The sequence below is a fragment of the Pantherophis guttatus genome, chromosome 5 (genome assembly GCF_059756535.1).
Source record: "Pantherophis guttatus breed Tessera chromosome 5, ASM5975653v1, whole genome shotgun sequence".
Taxonomy (NCBI): domain Eukaryota; kingdom Metazoa; phylum Chordata; class Lepidosauria; order Squamata; family Colubridae; genus Pantherophis; species Pantherophis guttatus.
This window is the reverse complement of record NC_142067.1, coordinates 16,396,833-16,410,797: the sequence shown is the minus strand read 5'-3', so window position 1 is coordinate 16,410,797 and position 13,965 is coordinate 16,396,833. Positions and strand designations below refer to the sequence as shown.

General features: G+C 39.1%; 1 protein-coding gene across 3 annotated transcripts in view; it reads right to left on the bottom strand.

Annotated features, from left to right (window-relative positions):
* ARHGAP42 (Rho GTPase activating protein 42) overlaps positions 1–13,965 on the bottom strand; it is a 174,733-nt gene that overhangs the window by 26,097 nt on the left and 134,671 nt on the right. For all 3 annotated transcript variants that reach the window (XM_034408886.3, XM_034408895.3, XM_034408904.3), the window contains exons 8-12: positions 12,560–12,689; positions 9,338–9,438; positions 7,493–7,602; positions 5,130–5,208; positions 3,208–3,247 (exon numbers count right to left, since the gene is read on the bottom strand). In XM_034408886.3, the coding sequence (XP_034264777.2) occupies positions 3,208–3,247; positions 5,130–5,208; positions 7,493–7,602; positions 9,338–9,438; positions 12,560–12,689 (460 nt within the window). The remainder of the gene's footprint in view (positions 1–3,207; positions 3,248–5,129; positions 5,209–7,492; positions 7,603–9,337; positions 9,439–12,559; positions 12,690–13,965) is intronic.

Here is a 13,965-nt window from a genome sequence, read left to right as displayed (position 1 = left end):
GGGGGATTTGTATTTTTGAGGTTGGATGGCCAATAACACCACTTTTTTGGGGGAGTTTCAAGATAATCATATTCCACTGTTGGAATGGCCTGGGAATAGCCCAGACCTTAACCCAATTGAAAATCTATGGAGCCGACTAAAGAATCTTGTTAGTCAGAAGCGACCCAGCAATAAAATCCAGTTAATAGAAGCAATCATTCAATCTTGGTTTCACATTAGAACAGCTGCAGAACTAAAAGACTTGGTTCACTTCATGGGAAGACATTGTAAGGCCGTAATTCATGCTAAAGGTTACCCAACTATGTATTAAGTGATGTGATCATTTTTGTAAATCACGTTTTTTCTATGGTGATATTTTTTTGTATATCTTGTTTTTTCTACATGTTTCGCTTTTCTTCTTTATATGGTAACTGCTATTCTAACAGCAAATCCTTCATAAAAGTTATTGCATTACATTCTTGATTAAATTATCTTTCCATTGATATATAATTTTATGGTACTACTCCAAAAATTAAAAAAAAAGGAGTGGTATTATTAGCTAGTTTTAGAAAATACACTTTTCCCAAAAGGTTTCCACAATTTTGGCCACTACTGTATGGCATGTCTGGGATCCACATCTGTAATTCTAGCTTTCCTTCAAAACCAATCATGAACCATGCAGAGAGAGAGAGAGAGGTTCACAGAAAGCCCACTAAAACAAATGACTAACGTAGAGAAATCAAAAGCTCAGCATTAGTTTTGAAACATTTAACTTTCTTAAAACCAGGCCCACTAGTTTTACTTTTGTAAAAACTTAATCCATCTATATGCATAAGGGGAGAAAGAAGACAGCAGTGCTTGATAACTCAATGATAACTGTTTTAGAATCCAAGAAATGAACCCAGACGATTCAAGAGAAAATGTTGGGAGCAGAGAGTTATGTCTCTGATAAACTAATTAAAAAAGATGAAATGTCAGGCTGAACTGTACTTGACATCCATTCACAGAGGGAAAGAAAGCAGGCTGTTACCAACCCTTGAAAGGCAAATAGCATTTGCAAACATTTCTTAGCCTTTTCAATGGGTAGATTTATTTCTGTAAGGTAAACTTCACAGATATTTTAAAAGCCTTCTGTGGTTTATTTTGCTAACTAGCTGAATTATGGGAAACAAACACAATGTTTCTAGCATGAAAAGGACAGTCACAAGCAGTGAAACAGTAGGACTTCCTTTCCATAATATACAGACTCCATCTTTCAACATTTTCCCTATTAATCGTTTTTTAAAATGTTATTTAATAATTCTTATTGTTAAAAAAAGTGATCAAAATATTCACTTTGGTGTTTATATGAACATTGTCAGAAGGTTTAAATTCTGAAACGTTTCCAGATAATCAGTGACTTGTACTTTCACACATGTGCCGTTATTATCTAACTTATAGAAAAACCTTTTTATCTAATTAATTTTAAATTTGAAAAAATACAAGTGTTTATTAATAGTTGATCAATTCAATCTGCATTTTAGTCAAACAAAGGTTTTACATTCTCCTTTTGTTTTGGGGAATATGGACATAAGATCAAACACCTAACTGAGGATAGCAAGGTCAAGGTCAAGGAGTCCCTGGAGATTTTACTTTGCTAGTTGTTGCCAATTGTAGGGGATGTTGCTCATCTGATTCAAGGCCACTGAGCCTCTGAAGATGTTTCCATGATCATGTAGCCAGCATGACATCATGGAGCTCTGTTAGTGTCCCACTGAAGTGGTACCTATTTATCTACTTGCATTTGCATGCTTTCAAACTGCTAAGTTGGCAGTTAGGAACAGGAGCAAGGAACAGGAGCTCACCCCGTCACGCCACACTCGGGTCTCAAACCTGGGCTGTTGGCTTTGCAGCCGACAAGCCCAGTGTCTTAATCATTGAGCCATCACGCCCGCCCCCAAGTAGGGATGAGTTTGTATAAATTATTTTTAGTCTGACTTGGTATTCATCACGGTTTAAGCCCTAACCAGTGAATGTGGCATGCCAACACAATCAACCATAAGAGTCTACTGCTTTCAGTTGTCAACTGTATTTTACCATGTTGCCAAGGAGAATTTCATGAGAGATTTTGTGAAAGACTTTGGTGAGATCCAAATAGAGTAGTCAACATCTAATCTTTATGTAATGTCTCCAGATGGATGTTACTCAGAGATGGTGTGTGTATGTCTCTCTCTGTCTCTCTGTGTATACATGTATGAGTGTGTTATGTATGTATTTAGAAAATTCAGTGGGAAGGTAACGGTGTTCCGTGTTTTACTGCTTGCTTTGTGCTGTGGCATGCTGGCCACATGATTGTGGAAACGTCTGGCTCTTCCCCAGAGAGACATGACTGGACAGAGGAAACCTTCTCCCTCTTTCTCTCTGGTAAATAAAATGCAATATTTGTATGAAACTTGCATAGAGAAACAAATGGAAAGTTTTTAAGCTTCAAGGTTTACGCTGAAGGGAGCAAAAATATGTGAATGACTGTGAAATAGGGCTTATTTTACATACCTAGAATGGAAAAAAAAATAGCCATGCCTTATTTTGTTATCTTCTGAACGTTTCTTTCAGCAGACAGCTAATGTCAAATGCTTACAAATTGAAGTCTTGTTGAGACTTATTTCTTCCCAAGGGAAGAAAAAGGGGGTGGAATATTATTTAAGGAAAAACATTTAAGATGAAAAGAAATACTTCTGCTCTTTCTAGCGCTGTTCCCAAAGTGTTTTCAAAGTAAAGAAACTGTTTGCTGAAAAAAATGAGAAGACTGGAAAAAATTTGTGTGATACATATGACATATTTCATAGGTTTAATTGTTCCCAGAAATACAAATAAAATATTTTTCCTGCAAAGTTAGAAAGCCCCAGTAACATTTTGCTCATGAATTCTTTTCCTGAAGTCTAAAAATATTATTACAGTTGTCAACATTTTAGCCATAAAATAAGTTACTCTGCAGGTTCTAAATTTAGTTTATTTTTGACTCATCGTGATAGATTGATACAGTTGATGGTAACAGCAAATCATGTTTAGAAACTCTCAGCTTAATGAGATTGTTGCCTAAAGGTATTTCACTAATAAGCAAGCTGTATTCTTAAATATATGTAAAGTAGCAATCGAAGGCATACACTGGAACATTTTATTTACTTTGGTTGGGCAACTTAAAAAGAAACTAAACACATAATAATTTTATATAATTAAAATTCAACTTACTTTCTTCTTTCTTGCTAATAATAGCTGGTAGAGTATAAATCTAAAAAGGACAAATTTGTATTATCATAATGTAATTTTCTGAAAACCAGATTCACTTTTTTCTTATCAGAGTTATTGTTATTCGCCTATAGACAGGAGTCTTGCCAGACTAAAGTACTATCTGCATAACTATTAGATATAGTTGTGAACTGCTAGGGAGGACTCACCTTCACTTTCTTTCTGCATACCAAAGATTCCAAGCTATATTGTGTCTTTGCTCTCTGGGAAAGAGCCCCTCCCTCCTGCAATTTTGGATTACATTCTACCACCCTACGTTATTCTCATCATTCCTAGCCATCATTGGAGGGACCCGGGAAGCATGACTTTTCTGTAGCTGCATCTGCCCTTTGGAACAGAAAACCACTCAAGGTTCAGCTGGCCTAACTCTGCTCATCTTTTAGAAAGTTTTAAAGTCCTGGCTGTTTTCCTAGGCATGGGGGCTAGGAGAGTAATTGAGCCCATGTTATTAGTTAATGGTATTTTAGGGAACTCATTTATGCTAGTTGGCTGGGAATTGCATTTATATAAATATTTTAATTCTTGTTGGCTGCCCAGAGGTGCATTGGTGAGATGAGCGGCCATATAAATCTAATCTGATTTGATCTGATCTGATCTGATCTGATCTAATCATCTGATCTAATCATCTATTATTGATGGGATGCAACCAGGGGTGGGATTCAGCCGGTTTGGGCAAACTGGATGTTAATTTTAATCTGGTTCACCGAACTGGTTGTTGCAAGGACTGGCTGACCCTGCCCACCCCACCCCTCCCAGGAGTCTGCATGCAGCCCGTTTTGGATGCCAGGTAAGTGCAGGGCCTGAGCGGAGGCTCTGGGAAGGCGAAGAACGGGCCTATTGGAAGTTCCGAAAGTCCGGAAACGGACCCGTTTCTGGCCTTTGGAGCCCGGGGGAGGCAGTTTTTGCCCTCCCAGAGGCTCGAGGAGTCTCCGGAGCCTGGGAAGGGCGAAAAACGGGCCTACCGGAAGTACAGGAAATCAAAAAATGGGCCCATTTACGGCCTCTGGAGGGCCTCCAGAGCCCAGGGGAGGCAGTTTTCACCCTCCCAGAGGCTTGAGGAAAACCTCCGGAGCCTGGGGAGGGCAAAAACGCACCCCCCCATGGTGCAGGAGGCCGAATAGGCCACACCTACCATGGCCATGCCCATCCAGCAACTGGGCAGAGAACCGGTTGCTAAAATTTCTGAATCCCATCCCTGGATGCAATTTTCACCAACCTACAGATGCCTCCTTTCATGTACCTCTACAACAACCTAGATAATATCTATCTGTCTTTCTGTCTGTCTAACTATCAACTATCACATTTCTGTGCCACCCATCTCACCCAAGTGACTCTGGGTGGTTTACAAATCAAAACAAATATGCAGTAATACATAATTAAAACAGAGTTAAAAACAAATTAAAATTAGCGCGTACAAATTTAAAGGTTAAAATGTTAAAGAGGTGGTGCGACCACTCACAAGCCACTAACCACCCTTAGGGTTGCATATTACTCCTAGATCCCTATGCCAATTGTCTCAAAGGTGCTTTTTCCAAAAGGCAACTGGACTTTCTTGTTTTTTTCTTTAAAAATGTTTCACTTCTTATCTGAGAAGCTTCTTCAGTTCTCACTTCAGCAATTTGCTATTTTAATTCCTTTTAGTGTCCTGATATTAACTTTATTTTTACAATAAATCATTTAAGAGATTTTGATAGTTTGCAGTAAATCAAGTCAGAACAAATAAATAAATTATTAATTATATTTGTATTTTAAAACAGCAATGTTGCATTGATATTTTTAAATGATATGTACAACAATTTTATGTTTGCTACTTTCAAAAATCACACCCACACGCATACATACAGAGAAACAAATGTTTTTCTTACAGGTTCCTTTCCATCCATAGCTTCTAGCCAAAGTTTTCTGTTGGATTCAGAAAAAGCTTGCAGGGTGATGATCCCATGTCTGTTTAAAAAAAGAACATCATATACAAATTAGAAACCTGGTTAATCACTTTTGTTCCTATGAATCTGAAAGCTACACTAAATACAAGTGCAAAACAGAGAAGATGAAAAGATGCTAGTATTACAATTCATATGAGCATATCTGAAATAAGTTCTTATCAGATTAACTGTTTCTGTTCTTAATACAAAATCTTCTTGCTTATTGCAAGTTTCCCAAGTGGAATTTTTCTAGGGCCATAAACTGAACAAAGTTAATAAGACAGCAATACAGCAGAAAATAACACAAAGATTAAAAGTTCTTAAATAGTGAAAAGCAAGGTCAAAGAAGATTTTTCAAGGACAGCAAATTCAAATTGTATTGTTATTATTTTGTTAAAAACAGTGTGAAAGAAAATACATTGATAAGATCTTATTCATTTCGGAATACTTTATTTTTACCATTAATTTTAAATTAGTGAGATAGGTTTGCTTTTGATGTGTTAAGTGATAATTGCTGAGAAAACTATCTATTATCGAAGGATGTATAGATGCTTAATATTCCAGACTTACTCATGTCAGAATACACACATGTATACACACGGACACCAATTGATATACACACACAATAAAATACATTCACATGAATAACTCTGTCATCTTCCAAAATGATAACAGGTGGCGCATTCAGAAAAAATAACAGCAATGTATTTTCTATAATTTATAAACCCAAAGGAGAAATTAATTAGGAAAATTTTCTGGGAGAAAACTGCAAAATGAAAATGAAAGTAAGAAAACAAAGAAGTGATACCGGCTATGTAGATTATCTAGAAAGATTTGATTTTCTGAAATAGGATTTCTGTGATGCAAATCTTAAGGATTGTTTACAGAGACCACCAAGAAAAAAGTATTCAGAATCCTGATTAAAGAACTCTGAACTCAGTCCCTACCTGAAGAGGAGACCACAGTCTAAAGTTAACTATTGAGCTAAAGATTAGATAACGCTCAGAGATGTTGGCAATGCCAGCCAAGGTAGGGGCAACCAATATTAATGGAGGCTGTAAGATCAATATCGCAGGGAACCATCTTGGATATGGATATCCAACAGCACTGAAAACTGAAATGATGACTTTGAAATGGGATTAAATGTATAATGTTACAGAAGATATGTTACATAATGGAAAAGAATAGGGCCTTCTAGAACAGAGGTCCCCAACCCCGGGCCACGGCCTGGTACTGGGCCATGGCTTGTTTAGAACCAGGCCGTGAAAGCGGCAGTCGCACATGTCACTCACACAAATGGAGCTTCACACAACTAACCCACCGCTCGCACAAATGGAGCTTCACAAACACACGAGTGTCCGCCACTTACGCAAATGGAGCTGTGCACAAAAGCTTGCATGCCTATCACTCACACACAACCATTTCCTCTCCCCCCTCCCCACTGCTCTAGGATATCAAATCTGCTGAGAGAAATAGAGCTTGAACAAAAACCAAGATGAAAAGATTTGAAAGTCATTGAGGAGATATAAGGGCAGATGCTTTACAGGTAAAATGATTCTGGAGGACTTAACACACCTGTTTTATTTCTAAGATGTAGAAAACTGTTGTCATTACAAACAGGTTTCCATCACATTTTATATAATTTAGAATAGAATAGAATAGAATAGAATAGAATAGAATAGAATAGAATAGAATAGAATAGAATAGAATAGAATAGAATAGAATAGAATAGAATAGAATAGAATAGAATAGAATAACAGAGTTGGAAGGGATCTTGGAGTCTTCTAGTCCAACCCCGTTTAGGCAGGAAACTGTACACTACTTCAGATAAATGGTTATCTAATCTCTTCTTAAAAACTTCCAGTGTTGGAGCATTTAAAACTTCTGGGGGCAAGTTGTTCCACTGATTAATTGTTCTAACTGCCAGGAAACTTCTCCTTAGTTCTAGATTACTTCTCTCCTTGATTAGTTTCCACCCATTGCTTCTTGTCCTGAACCAGTTCCAGCAACCATTTTTTATATGTTTTATCTAGAGTACGGGTGTCAAACTCGCCGCGTCACGTTGCCGTCACATGACGTTATTTCCATTCGTGGAGCTGGGGTGGGCGTGGCCTGCGCGTGATGCATCCAGACCGCAGGCCACCAGTTTGACACCCTTGATCTAGAGAGGTTCTGGGAACAGGGGAAAAAAAAGGTTGTGGGGTTAAGTGGTATGCAGATGACTCACAAAATGCCCTGATAGGGCACCAGGGCATTTTTTTTTCTTTAAGAGAATTAAAAAAATCACCCTTTCTAAAATTTCAAACCTTTCGGCAACTTCGATATCAAAGCAGAAGCGCTTGTCAATTGAATCTGTTTTTCTCCGGATGCAGGACTTCAGCTTGAACAATTCTGGTGAATTCGGAACAAGGCCATTCTACAAAAAAAAAAGAAAAGAAAAGAAATCAGAACATTTGAAGTTAGAATGATGAATCATTCATTACACAACCAAATCAATTGCCAAGTAAGATAAAGAAACTGTAATTATCAATCACAGGAGCTTTGGTTAATTAACTTTGTCGAGAAAAACAGCAGCAGATTTATCTCCAGCACCTATTTAATATTAACCCAGAGGTATCTTACTGGCCACAAGCAAACAAAGTACAGACTTAAAATATGTATGACCTACCAGATCTATATTTCCATTCTACACTTATTATATTTGCATAGTCATGGCTATTTACCTTTTAAATTTTAAATAGTGCTCACATGTTATTTCAGAGAGTATTTTGAATGAGGCAGGCACTCATCCTTTCTCTTCAAGAGAATGGAGAATACCTCTTTTGCAACAGACTCTGCAGACAGTTGCCCAATTTAGCATTAAGAAACTTTTTCTTAGTTTAACTAATAAATGAACTGTGGTGGCGCAGTGGTTAGAGTGCAGTACTGCAGGCTACTTCTGCTGACTGTTGACTGCCTGCAATTTGGCAGTTTGAATCTCACCAGGCTCAAGGTTGACTCAGCCTTCCATCCTTCCGAGGTGGGTAAAATGAGGACCCAGATGGTTGGGGGCAATACGCTGACTCTGTAAACTGCTTACAGAGGGCTGTAAAGCACTGTAAAGTGGTATATAAGTCTAAGTGCTATTGCTATCAACTAATAAATTCAACTTTTTCTCAGTTTAACCAATAAATCTGCAGTTACAAAAGATACTGTAATCTCTATTGGCTTTATTTCTGGAGAGGCTAAAATCAGCCGATGTCTAAGCTTTTCACTAAAGGCAACTTGTGGGTTTGCTTGTGTCAGTGTTGACTCCCAGGGATTGCTAGTTTTCTAGACAAGATTCCGGAAGTGGTTTGCCATTGCCTTTTTTGTAGGATTGAGAGAGTGGGACTGGCCCAAGCTCACCTAACTAACTTTTGTGCCACTTTCTAGCCTGGACCATTAGACCAGTGGTTCTCAACTTGTGGTCTGCGGACCCCGAGGGGGACTACGATGTCATCACAGAGGGTCAGCAAAGGCTTGAAGAAATGTTATGATTTAAATCTTGAGTTTAAGTTTTGGGGGTCCGTGACCACAAAAGATATTTAAAAGGGGTCCATGGTGAAGGTTGAAAATGACTGCATTAAAACATAACAAATTTGTTGTTCTCTGTATATAGGAAATAATTAAAACTGAACACTGTCACTCTACGCTTTACTCCCCCCCCCCCATTTTTATTGAGTTACATAATATTACAGACATCATTCTAGCGGTTTACAGAGTCAGCCTATTGCCCCCAACAATCTGGGTCCTCATTTTACTGACCTGGGAAGGATGTAAGGCTGAGTCAACCTTGACCCTGGTGAGATTTGAACTGCCAAATTGCAGGCAACTGGCAGTCAGCAGATGTAACTTGCAGTACTGCATTCTAACCACTGTACCACCGTGGCTCATAACATGTCAATATATGTAAATGAATGTGAAGGTTAATTCAAACTCAAAAATTATTCAATTTTTTTTCCACTGGAGGACAGACCTACTCCAAAAGAATAATGAACCCCCCACCCCCTCCCCCGGCCCCCATCTTCCTAATAATACATTAAATACAATTTGCTTAAAAAAACACCATCCTTGGTAAACTTGGTAAGCAAATGACTAAAATGTCATTCGGCCTTCGGGATGATACTCACAACTTTCCCTCCAGATTTGGCTTCAGAAATACTCATTGTGAATGCTTTGGTCCCTTTGTCATATGTACAGTAATGTTTTATCCAAGCAAATCCTAACGGTCCTAAAAAGAAGAAAAACAAAACAAAACAGGGTTGTTGGATTTTTTTTGCAGATCACACAAACAAAAAATTCATAACAAGGAAACATTTATGCTACAATTTATACTACAGTAATATAGTATAAAGCAATTTTTATTAAAATATAATTTTACTAATTTATTTATGATTCCCATTTCTAATGCCATCTCACTTGTGGACGACTCTGTAGATGACACACTGATAATGTTACTTAGTTGGGTAATGAAACGTCTGCAAGAAAACCACCAAACTCAGAAAGACACCAAGGATCCCACATGACTCTGGGAAATGCACAAAATTAAAAACAAAGGTATAAAGCTACGAGCACCACAAAAAACAAAAAATGCCCACCTATGAAATAAGCTTTTCATGGGAGATATGATAAATTACGATATTTTAGGTGTTTTGCCAAAATTAGTGCCAATTATTTTGAGATACATGGGGAAACTCGGTCTATTTTAATCACCCATCTCAAAATTACCACACAAAGATAATAAATAAATAAGTTATGCTTATCTGCCATATAGGAGGACAAACACACATTCCTATTTACTCTGCATAGCCCAAACCAAGATGATCAGAGAACAATTGATGATCCAGATTAAAAGAGTTGGAAGGGACTTTATAGGTCATCTAGTCCAACCCCTGCTCAAGCAGGAGATCCTACACCATTTCTGACAAATGGCAGTCCAATCTTTTCTTGAAAATCTCAAATGATGAAGCTCCCACAACTTCCGAAGGCAAGCTGTTCCACTGGTTGATTGTTCTCACTGTCAGAAAGTTCCTCCTCATTTCTAGGTTGAATCTCTTCTTGGTCAGTTTCCATCCATTATTCCTTGTCTGGCCTACAGGTGCTATGGAAAATAGCTTGACCTCCTCTCTGAAGCAGCCCCTCAAATATTGGAACACTGTTATCATTTCTCCCCTGGTCCTTCTCTTCACTGGACTAGTCATTCCCAGTTCCTGCAACCGTTCATTGTATGTTTTAGCCTCCAGTCCCCTAATCATCCTGGTTGCTCTCCTCTGCACTTTTTCTAGAGTCTCAACATCTTTTTTATCGTGTGGTGACCAAACTGGATGGAATACTCTAGGTGTGGTGCTTTTACTGTATATGCTTTTACTGTGTATCTGAGACCAAAATTACAATTTGTGTCATTTTTCTCCCTTAGCCTAAACAAATGAGCAAATAATTTCCTCCACTACGACAGCGTGTCATGTTGGCCTTTCACTGTTTAATAAAGCACCGCGTGTGTGCCTGGCATTTTCCTTTGTCCTTGCTCTCCTCTTAATAATGTCCAAGGTAATTTCCGCTTAACAGAGACCTTTTGGCGGGGGGGTGGAGGGGTTGCCTTTTATTATTACCAGTTAATTAAATGATAGGGAGGAAAAAAACAGCTCTGAGCAAACTGTTGCTGTTCTGAAGCAGGCCAGGCAGCCTTGGAAAATCATCGTGAGGGAAAGAGCAATTTTTTTTGGTCACTTAGAAGCTGTTTAATAGGTGGAAATGGCAAAGCATTTCAGTGAGACAATCGTAACTTCAAGCTACTTGGTCCTCGGAGATCTGCTTTTAGGCAACTGAACATAGCCATTCCAGAGCCAGCAATTTAACAATCATTTTCAAGTGGTCACGCAATATTGAGAGAAAAGAAATCAAATGGATATATCTGATAGATGTCCCAGGAACAACCATGTTCTTGCTCTTATCATGTGATACAATGGTGGCAACTCCTTGGGAAGCTAATAAAAACTTCTGCCACTTGATGACATCTTGAAATATGCAAAGGGCTTGTTTATAAATGGCTATTACAAAATCTCCGTGCTTATTGGTTACTTCTCTCTAATGATTTATAATATACATCAGTTCTAGCATTCGGTCTTTCTACCTCAATGTACAGGTGCCTTATCTTTCTAGTAAAGTTTGAATTTTACTAAAATATGGACATCTAACAGTAAAATAGCAAATCTGTCAACAAAAGGCCTTCTACAGGTGCATTGATGTAGTCTGATAAAAATAGGAATAATAATATCAGAGAAGAAAGCAAAGGCAGTACCAATAGCAATAAGCACGTTGGATACAATCCCAAAACAACTGGAATTTGAACACCATTGGCATAGACAAATTCACCATCAGTCAATTACCAAAAGCAGCTTTACTTAGAACAGCTTACGTCCTGATATATCTCTAACACAGGGGTGTCAAACTCAAGGCCCACGGTCCATGGGATGCTTAGATCTGGCCCATGGGGCCGCCCTGGAAAAAGCAAAGGACCGATCCGCGGTGCCTCTGCCAGCAAAAACGGAGCCTGGGAGGGACATGTGCATCCCTCCTGAGTTACGTTTTCGCTGGCGGAGTTCTAGCAAAACAAACTACTAGCAAAAGTGGCATTTGATCACATGAGTGACGTCGAGCTGGCCACGCCCACCCTGGCCTTGCCCTCTGGCCCCCCCCAGGTCAAACACAATCCTAATGCGGCCCTCAATGAAATTGAGTTTGACACCCTGCTCTAACACCACAAAGACATCAGCATCTGCCTAGCTGTTGTTTCAGATCCTTGGGAAAGACTTGATAGATGGGAAAAAATGCCAAATCCAGTCTCAACATCTGGCTGACTGCGCAACAAACCAATATAATAGAAAAAAGTATAGATAGTTCTCAACTTATAATCATTGTTTAGTGCCTGCTAGAAGTTACAATGGCACTGGAAAAAAAAAATTACCCACGACTGGTCCTTGTACCTATGACAATCACAACACCCACACGGTAATGTGATCAAAATTCAGGAGCTTGGCAACTGGCTTGTATTTATGACACTTGTAGCATCCTGGAATAATGTGATCACTGTTCTTCTCAGCTGGTTTCTGACAAGGGGAAATCGGGTTTCTGGAACAACTGCAGTGAATCAACTACGACTGGAGCAAAAAAAGGTCATAAAAATAAGTACAGCTCATTTAACAACCGCCTTCCTTAGCAACAGAAATTCTGGTTCCAATTGTGGTTGTATATTGAGGACTACCAGTACATACAGTAGAATGTGTATTTAACCCTATGATATATTAACTTGTACTTAACTTATAAATATATTGTGTGGCCTTATGACTACTCACGCTTCTCTTGGATGTAGAGGTAGCCCTCCATAGTCCACTGGCTTGGTGGCCTGTAATCCTGGCTGGCAGACTTCATTCTCTGCATAAGTCGTTCCACTTCCTGACGTGTGCTTTCAAAATTATTCCTCGTCTAAGGAATCAGACAGAGAAAAAGAAAGAGGATTATATCGCATTCTGAATAGAATGAGTTATGCACATTGTATTCAGAATGTGACTTAGTACAATTAGTAGTTTACTTCTGCATAAATCACTGCTCCATTTCTATCTAAAATTTCTAAAGCAGAACTATAAGCTAGCTCCAATGGTTCTGAATGTATGTAATATTTTTTTTTCCTATCTCCTTTTGCATCCATCCCAAACTGATTATGGCCCTCTCGTATTATCTTTTAGCTGTCTCTTCCCCTGGCAAACATTCAAACGTATAACCTACTGCTTGCTACTATAAGCATTACAGCCCAAATAAGTCTACAGCTTGTCAACATTTTTCCAATTACTTTATGACTTTTCACTTAAGACTTCTTCGTGAGCTTTATTCCTATCAATGCACACATTAAAAACTACAAATGTTTTTTTTTTGAGTGCCAAAATGGGAGCGCGCAGGCGCGCGGGGGAGCACCAGAAACCGGAAGAGTAGCTTCCTGGCGTGCGCACGAGGGAACGCCAGAAACCAGAAGAGCAGCTTCTGGTTTCCACCTGGTCTCCCAGTTTCTGGCGCACATGCGTGCACGAAGACCAGCTAGCTGGCACGCATGCGTAAGCTAGAACCCGGAAGCGCAATGGGTGAACACTGGCAGACCTGGAGAAATGGCTCTGCGTGCCACTTCCAGCACGCGTGCCATCGGCTCACCATCACAGATATAGGATAAGTGCCTTCAAAGGCCATTAACGAAATATGTACAGTTAGTCCACGACTTGTGACCATAATTGAACCCAAAATTTATGTTGTTAAGACAGACATTTGTCAAGTGAGTTTTGCCCCATTTTACATCCTTTCTTGCCCCAGTGGTTAAGTAAATCCAGTAGGCAAGTTAGTAATACAACGTTTAAGTGAATCAGTTTTCCCCGTTGACTTTGCTAGTGAGAAGGTTACAGAAGGGGATCACATGACCCCAGGACACTATGTTATAAATATGAACCAGTCTCCTGCATCTTAATTTTGATCATGTGACCAAGAGGATGGAGGAATGTTTGTAAGTGTGAAAAACGATCATAAGTCACTTTTTTCAGTGCCGTTGTAACTTTAAACGGTCATGAAATGAACTGTTGTAAGTCGAGGATTACCTGCAGCTGCATGAGCTATGGTGGCCCAGTCGTTAGAATGCAATATTGCAGGGTAATTCTGCCAACTGCCAGGAGTTCGATCCTGACCGGCTCAAGGTTGACTCAGCCTTCCATCCTTCCAAGGT